The sequence below is a fragment of the Pongo abelii genome, chromosome 23 (genome assembly GCF_028885655.2).
Source record: "Pongo abelii isolate AG06213 chromosome 23, NHGRI_mPonAbe1-v2.0_pri, whole genome shotgun sequence".
In the NCBI taxonomy this organism is placed as follows: domain Eukaryota; kingdom Metazoa; phylum Chordata; class Mammalia; order Primates; family Hominidae; genus Pongo; species Pongo abelii.
In genome coordinates, this window is record NC_085929.1 from 46,509,596 (window position 1) to 46,527,264 (window position 17,669).

Below are 17,669 nucleotides of genomic sequence, written 5' to 3' on the forward strand. Positions count from 1 at the left end.
TCCCCATCTCTTAAAAAAAAATTTTAATTAGCTGGGGGTAGTGCCGTGTGCCTGTAGTCCCAGCTACTTGGGAGGTGGAGGCAGGAGGATCACTTGAGCCTGGGAAGTCGAGGCTGCAGTCAGCTGTGATTGCGCCACTGCACTCCAGTCTGGACAACAGAGAGACCCTGTCTCAAAAAAATAAAAGTAAAAGTAAATACAAATTTTAAAATGCAACAAATACGCTTGGGGAGGCCGAGGTGGGTGGATCACCTGAGGTCAGGAGTTCGAGACCAGCCTGGCCAACATGGTGAAACCCCGTCTCTACTAAAAATACAAAAATTAGCTGGGCATGGTGGGAGGTGCCTGTAATCCCAGCTCCTTGGGAGGCTGAAGCAGGAGAATCGCTTGAACCCAGGAGGCAGAGGCTGCAGTGAGCTGAGATCACACCAGCCTGGGTGACAGAGTGAGACTCCATCTCAAAATCATAATAATAAAATTTTTAAAGACAAAAATAAAATCCAACAAATAGAGTCTGTACCGCGGGCGGGGCTTAGGAATCTGCATTTTAAATTAGGGCCCTCATTTTCCAGTGTAGCTCCCCAGTGCAGAGGGTCTTCAGACCAGCCGACTCCGTAGCGACTGAGGAAACACAGATGAGGCCCTGCCCTTTGAGTGCTGCTAGCCTAGGGGAGGAGATCCCTGTGCTGTGCCTGAGACCCTACCCAGTTCCCCCAGGGAGATGACTGGGAAATGGCCAACACTTTTGAAGTTGCAAGAGACATGGTGTCATACTCCATCATACGGAACTGGCGTCCTCCTCGCTGCCATCCTGCCTGATGACAGCATCTCACAATGAGACCCCCGAGGTTCAGAGAGGCCAGGCCCTGTGTCCGTGGCTGCCCAGGGAGAAAGGGCAGTGTGATCTCCTGCCTCCCCAGCCTTCTGCAGATATCATGGCCATCTCCAGAAGGCTAGGATTGGCACCGTTTCCCTGCACCTTTAAAGACTGTTTGGGCCCAGCGTGGTGGCTCATGCCTGTAATCCCAGCACTTTTGGAGGCCTAGGCGGGCAGATCATGAGGTCAGGAGATCGAGATTATCCTGGCTAACACAGTGAAATCCTGTCTCTACTAAAAATACAAAAAATTAGCCAGGCATGGTGGCACTTGCCTGTAGTCCCAGCTACTCGGGAGACTGAAACAGGAGAATCTCTTGAACGCGGGAGGCGGAGGTTGCAGTGAGTGGAGATCACACCACTGCACTCCAGATCCACACCACTGCACAGCAGGACTCTGTCTCAGAAAACAAAACAAAACAAAACAAAACAAAACAAAACTGTTTGGAAGAGCCAGAGCCCCAAATAGAGGACCAGCCCTTTCCCACGGTGTCATGGGAGCCGAGAGGAAGACGAGGGCAGCAACTTGCTTCCCAGAGTGCCTCGGGGTCCTTTCCTGCCCCAGAGTCCCTGGGCCTGTGCTTTGCTTCCCAGTTTCTCTGAGGTGACCTGCAGTGACAGTCCCTTTCCAGAACTCTCCTGGGGTCCCTGGATTTATGTGTGGTTGGCCCCCTGGCTGGCAGTGTGGTCTGGCTCTGTAGAGCTGTGGCTGCCGGGCCGCTGGATTGGGGGACTTGTTCTCCTGTGTCATCCCTTGGGGCCACGGGTCTCAGATCTCTCTCCTGCTCTTGCTACATCTGGTGCATCTGCTGCTGTTATTACTGTTGTTACTAGGATTGCGCTAAACCCCTAAGTAGCTCGCCATTGCCGTCTCATGCATTTTATTCAATAAATATGTATCTACGAAGTGTCTGCTCTGTGACAGGCCCTGCTCTAAGTTCCTGACACAGCCATGAACAGAATGAACATGGTCCCTGCTTTTATGGAGCATGTTACCCTGGGGAGAGACCAGGATTGGGGGAGGACGACCCTTCTATAAAGGGTGCCAGGGAAGGCTCTCTAACCAAGGAGCCTCGGAGCAAGACTTGAATGGAGGGAGAGGGCCCTGTGGACATCCGAGGGAAGACTCTTCCAGATACGGGGAATGCGAAGCCCTGGAGCCTGTGCATGCGGTTTGCACATCATTGTCCTTGTCATGGCTTCCGTGTGGGTGACCTCTGCCTCCCTCTCTCCTGCACCACCTCACCTGCCAGCAAACCGGACTGACTGCAGGTCCTGAGTGCCCCAGGCTGCCACCCTCACCCCATGCTTACGTCACACGGCTCCGCTCCGCTGAGCGGCCCGTCCTCCCACCCTGCACCCGTTTTCAGCTCCACCTTGACGTCACCTCTGAAGCTCCCAGGCCACACATACTTTGTAAAAAAGACTATTCTGGCCATTTATACACCTTCCCTGTTCACCTGAGCAGGGCTGACTCCCCACACGTGGTCAGCTCCCAATACGTGAGCACTCAGGGAATGACAAGGGATACAGAGTTTGTCCTCAAGCCAAGCCAGTTTCTCTGTCCTGTCTGGGGCTAGGAAATGAATTCCGAGTCTAGGTGCTCTCTCCAGGCTTTCACCCTGCCTTACAAAAAAGTGGGGAGCACGGTGCTGGTGAAGACAGGCCCTGCCCCTGCCTTGCCCAGGCTTCTCCTGGAGGCAGCCAGCCAGGCGGTGTGCAGGCTTGGGAAGCAGCTACCCCCACCACCACCCCCCACCATCCCACCCCCAGCTACACCGCCTCCCCTGTTTAACGATCTGGTGGTTGATTTGCTTACCTGCCTCCAAAATGCTGCTGCCTCTGGGGAGGAAGTGACATCTGCTTAGTGGGCCACGCAAATCAAACCAGCTGATGGGGGGAAATGGGGACGGATGTGTCCATTGCAGCAGCGAGTGACTCTAAGACGGCCACGTTTCATCCCACTAGCAGAGCTGCCCCAGACGTGCTCGGCCCCACTGCAGACGGTGACCCCCAGCGCCTTGGCCATGGAGCCCTTGGGGCGCAGCCTCCTGCCCAAGGGTGGGGGAACACCCTTAATGAGGGTGCAGCTGGATTTGTGGTCAGTCCTAAAGAGCTCGTTCAGTCTGCCTGGATGGATGAGGCCCGAGGCGGTGGTTCACAGTGCAGTGGGCCGGAGCAGCAGCCTGTGTGGCAGGGCAGGGCCCCAAGTTGGGCTCTGTTCAGTGGGTCCTGCTCATGGCCCAGGAGAGGAGGCAGACATGGCCTTAATTAAATTCACAGCTGAAGTGATACTGGAAGGTTGTGTGAGCACCAGGGAGGCAGCCCTTGCTGTGTGGAGGGGAACTGGCAAGAAATAACACGAGTGCCTTCCACCTGGGGAAAGGCAGCCAGCGCTCCGAGGACATGGGCTCCCCGCCCCAACCCCCCAAACCTCGCAGGCCTGCAGGTGTCAGGCCTGCCTCGCTACTCCCCTGCCCTGCCTCCAGAGGTCCGAGAGCAGGAATCCAGCCAAAGGAACCGCAGGCCTCATCTCAGGACTGTAAAGAGAGTGCGAAAGAATGGTAGAGGCCTGGGGAAGAGGAGAAATCAGCTTCTCTGGCTGGGAGGGGGTCAGCTTTCTCTACCCCTTCCCTCCCTACGGGCAGCGCGTTCCTCTCCGTCTTCCCTTCAAAGCCACATCCTAAGCAGTGTGATCCACCCCGTGGTGGCAGCTCTTGGCCAGCGCCAGCCTTTACTCAGGCGCCAGCTTTCCTTCTTCCAGCCTAGGCGGCCTGTGGCAGAAGGAGCTGGAACTGGACCGGGAAGGCCAGGTCCTGGCACTGTCGCTGGCTGGCTCTGGGAGCTGTGGGTACCTCGTTGGTAGAATGGGACAGCCCGGGAGGGGAACCAGAGAGAAGGACCGCGGTCTTACTTTGCAGGCTGTGGAGCTGCATGTTTTAGCTGGTAGTGAGCGGCCTCTTGGCGAGACGTGTGTGTGTGTGTGTGTGTGTGTGTGTGTGTGTGAGAAAGCAAGTTTATTAGAAAAGTAAAGAAACAAAAGAATGGCTAGTCCGTAGACAGAGCAGCCAAGACTTTGGACTTGATGGTTGTTGTCATTGATTCTGCAGCCTGGATCCTTCCCCTACCCCTCTTTGGTCAGGAGATGGCTGTCACCTTGATGTCCCACCCAGTGGGGCTCCTGCCGAGGCTGCTGGGACAGGCAGAATCTTCCCTTCTACTTTCCCGGGTGCCCTATTGACTTGGTTTCCAGATCAGCAGCTTGGGAGGGAGACAGTGACCCCAGCCCCTCAACTGGAGATGTGGACAGCACACAGCGTAGGAACTGAAGCTGAATCCACCAAGCGTTTCACTTACTTCCTTCCCCGCCTGTGTCCCTTGCCTCTGCAGGTAAAACAAGTCCCAGTTCTGCCAAGCCCAGCAACTGTGTGATTTCCTGAGCTGCGGGATGGTTGTTGGCAGGACGTGTGGATGCCCACCTGCCCTGCCCCGTGCCGTGGAGAGCGCAGGTCACACACTGCACCAGTTTGCACATCAGACTCCAACTGGCCTCCTGCCCTGCAGCCTCCGTCCTGGCCTCAGGGACCCTGGATCCCAAATGAGAGGGTCCGAAGCATCTCACTCACACGCCTCCACCGGACTGTCGGTGGCTGGGCGGGGGTCAGTGCCACGGCCTCCTTGTTTACATGAAGTGGAAGCTTGACCAGTGTCTGCTCGCCTTTGTGCCCCACCCCCTCCACTGATCGCCAGATGGGGTGAGGGCCATTCTTTAAACCTTAATGGGATGGGGTGTCTGGGGCAGCTGCAGTGGCTTCTCCTTTCCCAGGCTTCCTGGTGCTTCTGGTTCCCCACGCCACTCCCCACCCAAGATTGGTGGAATAAAAGGGAAGAGGGCAGGGCCCTGAGCCTGGGATCCCGAGTTCCAGTCTTGCTCTAGCCTCTGAACTCCAGGTGTAAGGTGCAGCCGGAACCGCAGGGGCACTGGCTGCAGTGGCCTTCCTGGCCCCGTCCCTGCAGGCTCCTGAACTAGACTTGAATGAGGGGAAGATCCCGCGGCCTCCCGCAGTGAGGGGCAGAATTTGACACTGCTGTTCTGAGAGCGCTCACGCTGAGGTCTCTTTTCCCCTGCCCGGTGCCGTCCTGGCAGTCTCGGCATGAGTGGTCCAGACCTCCTCGGCTGCTGCCTGCTGCGGGCCTATATGGGGGTCCTTACAGGGCCTTTACCTGGAACTGCTCCTTCCCTCATTCAGTAAACTTTGGTTTACAGCCCAAGGCAGGGAGGGGGCTTGGCTGAGAGGGGATTGGGGGTGTGGGAGGCTGGGCCCTGAGGACAGGAGCATTTGCCTTTTCTCCCTCAACTCTAACGGGGTCCTCGGACCCCTTCACCAACCAGGGCTTCGAGGTTACACTTTGGCCAGACTGGCCGTTGCCTCCTGCAAGAGTCAGGCCATTTTTAGGAGCCTGTGCCTCACCAGAGCAGGTCACCCTAATTGCCATGAGGCTGAGCTGGGAGACCCAGTAAGCAATTCCATTCTGCCTTCCCCACTTGGGTGACTGGAGAGGGCCGAGGAGAGTTTGTGAATGGACCTGGGAGAAACTGCCAAACTGCAGACTCTGTGAGCCGGCTCTGCGGGCAGGGCGATGGGGGAATCTGAGCCCTGTGGAAGAGCCAGGCAGCAGACTTTCTTGCCCTCTGACCTCTGAACCAAACTCTCATCCTCTTTCTTTCCTTCTAAAAAACACTAGGACACTACCAGCACCTGGGGGAGGGGTACAGATGTCTGCAAGGCAGCTGATGTGAGAGCAAGAAAAGGGGCCACTCTGGCTGGGCTGCGGGAGCCAGCCATTGCTTCTGAGGAAGCAGGAAGTGGGGACCACACGTGGCAGCCATTGAGGAGACGCGATCTCTCTGGCAGTGGGGAGCGGAAGGGAAAGGAAGGGTGAGCCTGTCCCCAGGGTCTTCTCTGTTAATCCCAAGGCTGGCTTCTAGGGCGTGTGGAGAAGGGACTCTGGCCCACCTCCCTGAGCTTTTATGAAGATGAAATACTTCTGGGAAGTGTTTCCTTAGGCACCAAAGCCAGGCAGTGTGGCATGAGCTCATTCTGGAGGGGAGGGAAGGGAGAAAGGGGGGAGGTGGGGTGTGGGGGTGTTACACCTCAGCTCGAGGGGGACATCTTGAAGGTATGGGACATGAGATGTGTAAATTGCGACGGGGCAAAGAGATCACTCTTTGGTGTGGAGGGTGGGTGCCTCTAGGGATGAGGGAGGCAGCTTGGGGAAGGGACCAGCCTCCAAGCAAGTCAGCCAAGGGCATCTGTGCCTCCCTGCCAGAAGAGCAGGCCCTGCTTTGTCCCTTTACCCCCTCTAGACCCAAAGCACACCCAGGTCCCTCCCCTGCCCTGACATCTAATCTGGGAGGAGGATCCCTGATTGGAATCTCCAAGTCACCACAGCCTTGAGCCAGGCCTTCCTGCCTCAGTTTCTCCATGTGCCAAGATGGGGTTTTTCACACTTTCTTGGTAGAAATGATGAGGAGACCATATGTTAGGAAGCAAGTTGGCATAGTGGGAAGAGGGCCAGGCACAAGGCAGGAGTGCCCAGGCAGGATGCCTCTCCCTGCTGGCCTGTGTCCTCATCCTTATAGCAGTATGGACAAGATGGTGTCGGGCCCCCCGCCCCGCCCCCCGCTCCAAAAGGCTTGAGACAGAAACTGTAGTCCGAGATGGCAAGGATCTTGAACTCACAAAATGTAGCTCTTCATGTTTGCCTGTCTGCCTAGGCACTGGCCCACTCTGTTCTGCCTCTTGGCTTCTCAGCTGTGAGTGCGCCTGCCCTCTGTTCCAGCACTTGCACATACTTTGTGAAGCAGTCTCTTACTCATCACATCTCAAGGGTACATCTGGCCCTCCCAGTTGGATGGCAAGTTCAAGGGTGGATCATGCCCTTGGTCCCTGCACAGCAGCTTCCGCAAGGCTGGTTACATTGGAAGGGCTCTAGGAGGAACAGGATAAGGCAGCACTCTCGGGGCTGGGGTCTGGCTTCACTGCCCCCCACCCCACACCACCACCAAGCTGCTGTCTGACTTTCTGAGTCAGCTTCTGTAGGGTAAGTGTTCACAGCTGGTGCAGCTCTTTGGGAAGCCTAACCTCCCAGTGAGCTGAGCCCCTGGTGTGGCCGCCACGCTTGCTTCTGCCCCACAAGGGCAGAAAGCACAGGACTCCTGGATGGGTCTGGGAGCCTGCCCCTTGGGATTTGGCAAAACTTCCCATCTCCTTAGCTACCTGTCCTTAATCTTATCCCTGATCCCTTGAGGGCTTTCAAGATAGCCTCTGTTAATATCACTACCCTCTGCCTGTGTAGAACTTTATAGAAAGGCTAGGCAAAAAATGAGACCCAGAGATATGGAAGAAACTGGCCAAAGAGGGGAAGTGGGCTATTTCTTTTTTTTTTTCTTTTTTTTTCTGAGACAGAGTCTCACCCTGTTGCCCAGGCTGGAGTGCAGTGACAGCAATCTCGGCTCACTGCAAGCTCCGCCTCCCAGGTTCACGCCATTCTCCTGCCTCAGCCTCCTGAGCAGCTGGGTCTACAGGCGCCCGCCACCACGCCCAGCTAATTTTTTTGTATTTTTAGTAGAGACGGGGTTTCACCATGTTAGCCAGGTTGGTGTTGATCTCCTGACCTTGTGATCCACCCACCTCGGCCTCCCAAAGTGCTGGGATTACAGGCCACCGTACCTGGCCGGGCTATTTTTTTGTTTACTACTGTATTGCTTTTCTCTTTTTCATATTTATTGAGCACCAACTATATGCCAGTCACCATGCTAGATGCTTTAGTAACATGAAGGTTTCAAACTAAGAAAAGCTCAAGAAAGAGCCCTTTAGAAAGGTAACAGTTTTCCTGTGTATTGGGGGAGTGGGTCTCATAAAGTCGTATGATGAGAAACGCAGGTAATTGTTTTGGGTTTTTTGAGACAGTGTCTTGCTCTGTCGATCAGGCTGTAGTGCAGTGGCACCATCTTGGCTCACTACCACCTCCACCTCCTGGGTTCAAGTGATTCTCCGGCCTCAGCCTCCTGAGTAGCTGAGATTACAGGCACGCGCCACCACACCCAGCTAATTTTTGTATTTTTAGTAGAGACGGGGTTTCACTATGTTGGTCAGGCTGATCTCAAACTCCCGGCCTCAGGTGATCCGCCTGCCTTGGCCTCCCAAACTGCTGGGATTACAGACATGAGCCACCACGCCTAGCCTGGCTAAGGTTCATTATCCCCATCTTTCAGATGAGGAGGCACACAACTCTCCCCAGATCCCACGTCACAGATAATGCAGGTCTGAGCCTGTTCCTTGAACTCAGGGTCTTGGCAGTGGTGATGCTTTGGAGCTGCAGAATCCTCTGTTGGGGATGGGGCTGCCCTGTGCATTATAGTACGTTTAGCAACATCCCTAGCTTCCGCCTACTAAATGCCACTAGCACTCCTTCAGATGAGACCACCAAAAATGTCTCCAGATGTTACCACATGTCCCCTGGGGGGTAAAAGTGCCCCCGTTGAGAGCACTGGCTCTTTTGCTCACAGTCCTGACCTGGTGGCCTGCACAGGCCACTTCTCCGAAGTGTTTCAATGCACTCTCTGCCCTGGGTACCTTGGACACAGCACCCTGGCCCAGAGAGGTTGGCTGACTTGCCTGAGACGCTGCTTCCTGGGAGACACAGTAGCATCTTTCCTTTCTGTTCTGGTTATCTTTCTTAGTTCTTTACCACCTTATATTCCCCATGACGGGTGTGTTTATGTACACACATCTGCCTCACTCCACTCAGCTCCCTGTCAGGTTTCCTGCCAGTCTGTCCCTCTTCCTTCAGGCTCAGCTACATCCTGCACAGACAGTACCACTGCACATACCTGTGTGTGCCCAGCGGTGGACCCACCTCCAAAAGCAGCCAGTGCTGACAGCAGAGAGCCTTCAACACTCAAGTCAGGCCAAGCAGGAATCGCTACCTGCCTGTCATGACCACATTCTCAGTGAACATTGACAAAGCCCCCTTAGCAGCTAATTAGCCCTGCCATGCGCTAGGGATGCAATTTCTCATCTGGCGGTGCGCCACACCCCTGCATCCCTGCCCAAAGGACCTAGTGGCTGCTGCTGATCGTCTGCACTGCTGTTCCAGGGGCAGGAGGTTTGCTGCAGAACAGGTACCCCCAGCTCAGTGAGCAGAGCCAGTCCAAGGTTGAGTGAGGAGAAGGGCAAGAAGGGCAGGCACAGCCATGAGTATGTTCTGGGGCTAAGTAACCGTGAGATCAGCCCAGAGACCTTGCACAGTTAGGCAGGCCTGGACTTCTCGCCCTTCCCCTTGCAGCTTCTGCTCTCCCAACTAGGGACTGAGGAAAGCCCTGCTTCTAGATGCCATGTGCTGCTGCCTGGCACGATAGGTACCCATCTGTCCTTGGGGTTCCTGAGCCTGGAGAGCGGGCTTTGTGAGCACTGGTGCCTCACCTGCCTGGCTCAGCTCTGCAACCACAATATATGCTTAATACCTATTTGTTAAATGATTGAAGACTTGACTGCCATTCAGTACAGAGAATTAGCCAGTTGAATAAACAAGAGGTGTCATAGAGGTTCTAGAATTGATCATGACCCTTTCTGTCTCATTCCTGACTTCTAATACCATATATGCCAAATGCGGTTCTGCTGTGATTTAATTTCTTAAGGACTGGGTTTATCAAAAGTCCCTCCTGATCTAATCCTTTCCTCTAGGAAGGCTTCTCCTTTCTTCGTCTGTCCTAAGTGCATGGTCTTCATCTCCTGGGTGGTCCAGACTAGGTGGCACTGGGCCTGCAGGCCTCTAGCTGCTCGAGGATGGCCCTGTCTGCGTGCTTCCTTTCAAAAGCTAGCACAGAAAGGAGGGCCCAAGGTGAGGAAATGTGTCCAAAGTCACCCAATGAGTCACAGGAAGAGCTAGAATCTGGTTATCTGGACCGTCCTAGAGCATTTTCACAGTGACAGCCGGCTGGAAACAAGTTTTCATTTAGAAAAATGGCTAGAAGTTAGGGCATTGCCTGCAGCCACTGAAAAGCAGCTTTAGGAGCAGATGTCCACGTAATAGAAGGAGATGGGCTAGGGCCTGCCATGGAAGCCAGCAAGCACGTGGGAGCTGGGGGAGGAAAGGAGCAAAAGGCAAGAACAGGCAGTATGTCCACGGTGCCCACAGTGCTGTGGGCACAAGCAAGGGGAAAAGAGCCCATTGTGTGCAGAAAACCATGCGTCATGATTCTTATTTCCTGTTCGCAGCTTTGATTCCCTGCCTCATCTCTTCCGGGAAGTGTCTTGGAAGTTAGGCGACTGGACAGGGAAAGGTTCGCTGCAGTGCTTGCGAGCCTGCACCCATTTATTCATCCGGTGGATATTTGCTGGGTGCCCGGCCTGGGGATACATGGTGAGCGAGGAAGGCATGGTTTTGAGGTGGTACGCCTGCATGACCTTGGCGGGGGCGCATGGCATAGAGAGGACAGGCTTCAGAACAGGCAGGCGAGGGCTGAAATCCTATCTCTGCCACCGAACAGGCTAATGACCCCAGCAAGCAATTTCACATCCCCAAACTTTCCTGTTTCTTCATGTGTCAGATGGGGATGATCTCAAGACGACTCTCCAGAGTAACCACGTGAAGCACCTAGCACAGGGGCTGACGCACACAGCTAGGCATCGGAGGAGCCTCCGGGGGTGTGACCTCCAGTGGCTTATTTTCCTTTTGGGATCTCTCCTAGATCCTCCCCCTTGCTTCCCTGTGAAATTTACCACTTTCATATTGAATCATTGGCACACAGGGCTAACTGCTCATTCACCTGAAGGAAGCTACAGAGTTCAGGTTTCTTTTTGCTGTTTTCTTTCTTTTTTTTTTTTTTTGCTTTTTTAAGATGATCTTGCTCTGTCACCCAGGCTGGAGTGCAGTGGTGTAATCATGGCTTCCTGCAGCCTCAAACTCCTGGGCTCAATAAGTTCCTTGAGATCTTCCATCCTCAGCTTCCCAAGTATCTAGTAGTAGTAGTGGCTTGCACCAACACTCCTGCCCTAATTTTTAATATTTTTTTATAGAGATGGGATCTCACTATGTTGCCCAAGCTAGTCTTGAACTCCTGGCTTCAAGCGATCCTTCTGCCTTGGCTTCCCAAAGTGTTGGGATTACAGGCATTAGCTACCACACCTGGCCAAGGCCCAGGTTTCGACAGACAGGGAGAGAAAACCTGCCAGAGATGCCATTTTGGAGCCACTCTGCTTGGCAGGGACCTGTGTTCCCCTCATGCAGGTTCATCCTTAGAGGGCTGTGGTCTTATCTGGTTGTGCAAAAGTCCCACAACCTTTCTGGATTGATAGTTTGTGGTGAAATAAACAATTTTAGTTTGTTTGGAGAATCTTTTGTATACAAAATACAAATAAAACCTAAGTCAAAGAAACAGAGCATGTCCGAAGAAGTCTGCCAACCCTTCTCCAAGCCATGGGGCTTCCCAAGCCAGGCCTGTACTCCTCATGTAGATTCCACACCCCGCCTTGATGTCTTTGGCTTTCACACTAGTGACTATAGCCTGGTGGGACGGGGTCTAGGGGCCACAGTCCTGGTCCTGCACAGGTGGCCCTGGAGAGAAGCCTTGGAGAACTTGGAGAGGCCCACGCGGCTGGCAGCATCATGGTGAGAGGCTGACACCTTGTGGCTGGCTGGCAGCATGCATCCTTCCTCCCCTGGGTCAGCTAGACGGCGAAAGCAGGGATCTGCAAGCTCCTTCTGCAGCGGGCCAAAAAGTGAATACTGTAGGCTTTGCAGACATTCAGTGTGTCTGTTGGAGCTACTGTCATAGCACTGAGGCACCCCTAGACAGTACAGAAACAAGCAGGTGTGGCCATGTTCCAGTGAAACCTTATGAATACTGAAATCTGAATCTCATAATTTTCATGTATCACAAAGTAGTAATATTCTTTTAAAATGCAAAAACCGGCCAGGTGCGGTGGCTCATGTCTGTGATCCCAGCACTTTGGAAGGCCGAGGTGGGTGGATCACCTGAGGTCAGGAGTTCAAAACCAGCCTGGCCAACGTGGTGAAACCCTGTCTCTACTAAAAATACAAAAATTAGCCTGGTGTGGTGGCAGGCGCCTGTAATCCCAGCTACTTGGGAGGCTTAACCTCCCGAGGTTTAATTGCTGAAACCTGGGAGGCAGAGGTTGCAATGAGCTGAGATCATGCCACTGCACTTCAGCCTGGGCAACAGAGGTAGACTCCATCTCAAAAACAAACAAACAGAAAAACAAAAGCAAAAACCAGTCTTAGCTCACAGGCTGTGCCAAAACAGGCAATGGGCTGGATTTGGTCCTCAAGCCCGGGCTTGCTGACCTCTGGCCTAGGACACCTCTCCTTTATGCCTCCGCTCCCAACACGGACTCTCAACTCTCATGTTTACTTTGTCATTGTTCTGTCAAGAGGAATTCATTAGTCTCACTCCTCCAACCAGACCGCTGCCACTAAGCCTTCTTCTGAACAGAAATTCTGGAGTTGTTCTCACCCATTTCATAAATTTACATAAGCACCCATCAGGTGCCCAGCCCTGTGCTGAGATGCCTGCAGAGCCCAGAGTTTTCACCAACTTTTTTTTTTAAGAGATGGGGTCTCTGTTGCCAGGTTGGAGTGCAGTGACATAATCATAACTCACTGCAACCTCAAACTCCTAGGTTCAAGTGATCCTCCCGCCTCAGCCTCCCAAGTAGCTGGGACTATAGGCATGCACTACCCTGCCCAGCTAATTAAAAAAAAAAAACTTAGGGATGGGGTCTTGCTATGTTGCCTAGGCTGGTCTCTAACTCCTGGGCTCAAGCGATCCTCCCACCTCAGCCTCCCAAGTAGCTGGGCTTACAGGTGTGAGCCACTGCACCTGCTCAACGTTTAATTTTTTCATTCATTAATTCGTTCATTCATTTGTTCAAACGAACTTATTGAGAACTTACTGTGTTCCAGGCACTGTGATAAGACAGACCTGGCCTTTACCTTCAAATGTTCAGAACATGGTTAGGAAGATGGACACTGGCAGGCAAGTGTTGTGATGGGAAAGCACAGCGGGTATAGAAGCCCAGAGGAGGCACTTAACCTGGGGATGAAGAACAGGGAAGGCTTCCTGGAGGAGGAAGTAATCTCTGAGCCGACACCTGAGGAGTGAATGAAGGAGGGGACAATGAGGCAAGGCATTCCAGGGAAAGGTCCAGAGCCTAGACAGAACTCTTTTAGGAGAATTATGAGAATCACAATTATCGAGGACACAGTGAAGACTCAGCTAACTCAAATATAGGTTTTGCCGGCAAAGCCTTCCTGTCTGGTGGGTGAGACAGTCTACAGCAAGCTGCTCCAAGGATATGGAGAAAAAAGGTTTTCCTCTGGCCTTGTAGGATTGGTTATTACTGAGCCTGGAGTATGCAAAGGCCAGCGAGTGCTCCTAAGGTGGGGAGGGGGCTGCCTTCACCACGGGTGCTCAGGAAATCTGCCAGGGGAAGAGAGATGTGGGCCTGCCTCAGCTGCAGAAACCCCTCAGAGGAGGAGGAGGGGCTTGAACTGAGCTTTGAAGAACGTGTAGACTTGGGGACAGGCAGAGGAAGAAGGGGCATCGTAGGCAGCAGAAACCGCATGGACAAACTCTCTGCAGGAGAATGGGCATGGCCGGGCTGAGGGGTCCCCGGACGGGAACCAGCCTTCCCTATGTACCTGCACCTGTGAGTCTCACAACAGCCCCAACAGGCAAGTGTTATTTTTCTCAATTCTACCAATTAAAAACTGACCTTGGGCAACTGCTTAACCTATCTCTGCCTTACTTTCTTCATCTGTATCTACCTCAGAAAGTTGCTATGAGGACTGAATAAGCTCATACATATACAATGCTTGGAGCAGAGGCTGGTACCAGAGCTGGCTTCATGGCATGCAACCTGTGAACACAGAACCCCATGCTTTCATTTTCCACTTAGTCCTGCCTGGCATAGTATGCAGTTTTTTTATTTGAGATGGAGTCTCCCTTTGTTGCCCAAGCTTGAGTGCAGTGGCGCGATCTCAGCTCACTGCAACCTCCACCTCCCGGGTTGAAGCAGTTCTGCCTCAGCCTCCCGAGTAGCTGGGATTACAGGTGCGTGCCACCATGCCCGGCTAATTTTTGTATTTTTAGTAGAGACGAGGTTTTGCCATGTTGACCAGCCTGGTCTTGAACCTCTGACTTCCATGATCCACCTGCCTCTGCCTCCCAAAGTGCTGGTAGGATTACAGGCGTGAACCACTACGCCTGGCCTGGTAGGTGGTTTAAAATGTTAGGTTTTATCTTATCTTAGGTGGAGAATAACAAATCTGATTCAATATATTCATTTTAGAAATGAGGAAACTGAAGCTTAGATAGTTTGTGTGACTTGCAAAAAGTCACGCAGCAAACAAGCTGCAGAATGAAGGGTGGAGATGGAGAGATGGAATTCTCATCTTAGAGGTGAAAGTAGGATAATGACCCAGCTGAGCTCGCTGAGTCCTGCGAGCATCGCACGCCCCCAGAGACAACATAAGGAGAGAAGTGCAGACAGACTCTTTTGAAGGAGCTTAGAGAAAGAGATGGTAGGGAAAAGAGCATGAACAGTTGTAGAGGTAGGAGGAAAGCTGGCTATTTGGGGAAGCAAAGAAAAGATTCTCAGAGTAAAACGTATTGGTGAAGCCATGGAAACAAGGACTGAGATAGTCTCTTGGATCTCGGCCACAAAAAGGTTATAGATGAGCTTAGAGAAATGAATTTCAGTAGAGTTAGGGCTAGAAGCCAGGTTCAGAGAAAGAACGAGAGAGCATTCCTGGTGGTGGAGATGGCCGCAGGCCATTATTTAAGAAGCTAGGATAAGAAAATAGAGAAGAAAGGGAAGGAAGCTATTTGAAGGGAGTGGGAGAAAAGCCAGATCTCAGTTGGGACGTGGAGGAAGGACCATCAGAGGCAGTAATTGAGCCGGAAAGAGGTGTATTTCTTTCCTTGAGTTTATAGGGGGTAAAGAGGATGGGGCTGAGATACTAAAGACTATGAGGACAACTGTTCATTGAGGGCGGGTCATCTCCCCAGCTGCACTGTGGGGTTCCCAAGTCAGACATCCCAGAGGCAATGTAGCAGTGTGGACAAGAGCTTACTCATTGGAGTCAGACTGCCTAGGTTCAACGATGGGTTAGTTAGCCCTTCAGTGCCTCCATTTTCCTATCTAGAAAATGTGGATAACAATGGTTGTTGTGAAGATTAACAGCCATAATCCACGTAAAGCCCTCAGTACAATGTATGACACACAGCAAGTGTCCACCAAAGGGTAGTTATTATTAACCATAATCCTGGTTCTCCTGTGAGCCGCCTCCTGTGTGTCTAGCATTGGCCAGCACACATGAGGGGGTCCAGTGTTTGCTGCTTAACTAAGTAGCTTCTCAGGAAGTGTGGTCATAAAAAATGATAGGTGATTTAGAAGGTGAGACAGACAAAAGGGATGTGTTGCACAGTAAATGCTCCCAGACATGCAATAAATGCGTATAAGCATGTCCTCTGTAATCAGCACTCTAGAGAGTTTCCCTGCCTCATTGCTCTTGGTCTTTGGCAATGGCTACACCCACTGCCCAAGCAAGCAGAATCAGCTGTCAGCTGTCCCCTTGTCTTTTGGATCAGATTCCTTTACAGGGATCTTCCCATTGTTATAAGCTTCAAGAATTGGAGAATGCTTAATGAACACTTCCAAATTCTTCATAGCTATGAGGGGCCAGTGCAAAGGGCGGAAGGAGTTCTCCTGTGCCACAGAAATTAGAGCTGGAGCAGATCCAGCTTGCTATCCCCCCTTCCCCCAGCTTGTGGGTTATTGCAGAATTGTTCACAAAAATTCCCATTGCCTTGGAATTTGTCCAAGCCAAGGGCAGGGATCACAACACAACCTCTCAAGGGAAAAAAGGAAGGCCTGTTGCTTGAGATGGCTCAGAGCACTTTTGGTAGCCAGCCAAGGCAGCTATCACTCATGAAATCTGCCTTCCCCTCCAGCAAAAAGCCAACTGTATAGAACACCACATATAGAGCACTAAGAATAGCACAGCGCTCCAAGAACATAGTGCACTTGGCCTGCATACAAGTGTGCAGGGCTTAACGAGTCTTTTTACTCTGAAAGCTGGGTGGGTTGGAACAAACAAACAGAAAAATATTTTCCCCAAGTAGCATGCAGAGAGGAAATGAGAGCGAGCACAAGAGAGCACCCTGGCATAGCATTCTCTGACCTGGGCTGCCTTTTCAGGGTATGAGTTGATTCCACAGGCACCAAAGCAGGCCTGTAAGCCCTACAGTGCAGACACCCTCACCCCATTCATTGGCTCAACATTCACACCAGGCTGAGTAAGCCCCAAAAGTCCTGTCATTGGCTGTGACAGGAATTGAAACCCATCTTCTCCACAATAAATATTTGACTGACAGATTGGCTTCCTTCCTATAAGTATAGAAAGCGAGGGTAGGTTCCATCCAAAGCCACAGTTCTGGGTGATGAGAGCCGTCAGAGCCCAGAAAAGACCCTGAACCACATCCCACTGTTTGTTGGAAGAAGAAACTCATTTGTGGGTCTGTTCACAAAAGAGTCTGGGAAGATAGTCTCCTTAACGATGTCTGGATGTAACAGACTATGGGGGGCTTTTACTTTATAACTTTCTGTATTGTCTGAAATATAGAATATTAAATATTGAGTTAACATTATATTTACTCAGTTACTTTTTTTTTTGAGACAGGGTCTTGCTCTATTGCCCAGGCTGGAGTGCAGTGGTGTGGCTCACTGCAGCCTTGAACTCCCAGGCTCAAGCAATCCTCCCACCTCAGCATCCCGAGTAGCTGGGACTAGGCGCAGGCCACCATGCGCAGGCCACCATGCGCAACTATTTATTTTCTTTCTTTTTGTAGAAATGGGCTCTGCCTGTGTTGCCCAAGCTACTCTCAAGCTCCTGGCCTCAAGCAATCCTCCTGCCTTGGCCTCTCAAAGTGCTGGGATTACAAGCATAAGCCAATGTGCCTGCCCTCAATGTTACTTTTATGATCAGAAAAACGGCGATCTTATTTGGAAATTATTTTCCTATTCTCAAGTGGGCAAATAGGAGAAGGTTTCAGGCATTTGCTTTGTCTCCGGGAGGGAAGGCACAATGAGGTGGAGTGGACAAATTGCTGAGGCCTTTATGGACAAAGATTCTAAGAAGAACAGGCTTTGGCCATCTCTGGATATTCCCATTCTGCTCCCTGCCACCAGAGAACAAATGTTGTAGGTCACCACACATCACCAGTCTCTTGCCTAGCTAACCGTAACTCATTCTTTAGTTCTCCTTGAAGGTGTCACTTCTTCCAGGAAGCCATTTCTGTCCCTCCTGAGATGGAGTCCCATGTCCCTACCATTTGCTTCCAGGGCACCTTCTCACAGCACTGCATCATGGTTATCTGCTTATCTGCTGGACACCCCTAGTAGACTGAAGTCCTTGAAGGAAGAGAGAGTGTATCACTCTTCTGCATAGCCTTTCTAACTTAGTAAAGTGCCTGACATGCTCACTAAACATTTACTGAGTATTTATTTGGGGGCCTTTTACGATCAGAACAATGTGAAGGACACAAAGATGAAAAAGAAATCATCTGCTTCAAGGTACTTACAACTGAAATGTATCAAACAATTACCCAGAAAGTCAAGCACCAACTTAAGTGCTAAAATAGGAGTCCAAGCAACCAACTTTGAAGGTTAGGAAGATTTTAGATTCTGAATGTTTCTTATTCA

At 51.9% G+C, this 17,669-nt stretch overlaps 1 protein-coding gene across 2 annotated transcripts in view; it reads left to right on the forward strand.

Annotated features, from left to right (window-relative positions):
* The window catches only part of FAM83F (family with sequence similarity 83 member F), a 48,317-nt gene extending 31,832 nt beyond the window's left edge, over positions 1 to 16,485 (forward strand). The window contains exons 5-6 of one of the 2 annotated variants that reach the window (XR_010139468.1): positions 4,267 to 4,631; positions 5,623 to 5,993. Coding sequence is in view for 1 of the 2 variants with exons in the window: in XM_002831162.4 (XP_002831208.1) it covers positions 4,267 to 4,316 (50 nt within the window). In the remaining variant the exon portion in view is untranslated. Of the gene's footprint in view, positions 1 to 4,266 lie in introns of both variants that reach the window. The other variant, XM_002831162.4, reaches the window with a different exon arrangement.
* The last annotated feature ends 1,184 nt before the right edge of the window (positions 16,486 to 17,669 follow it).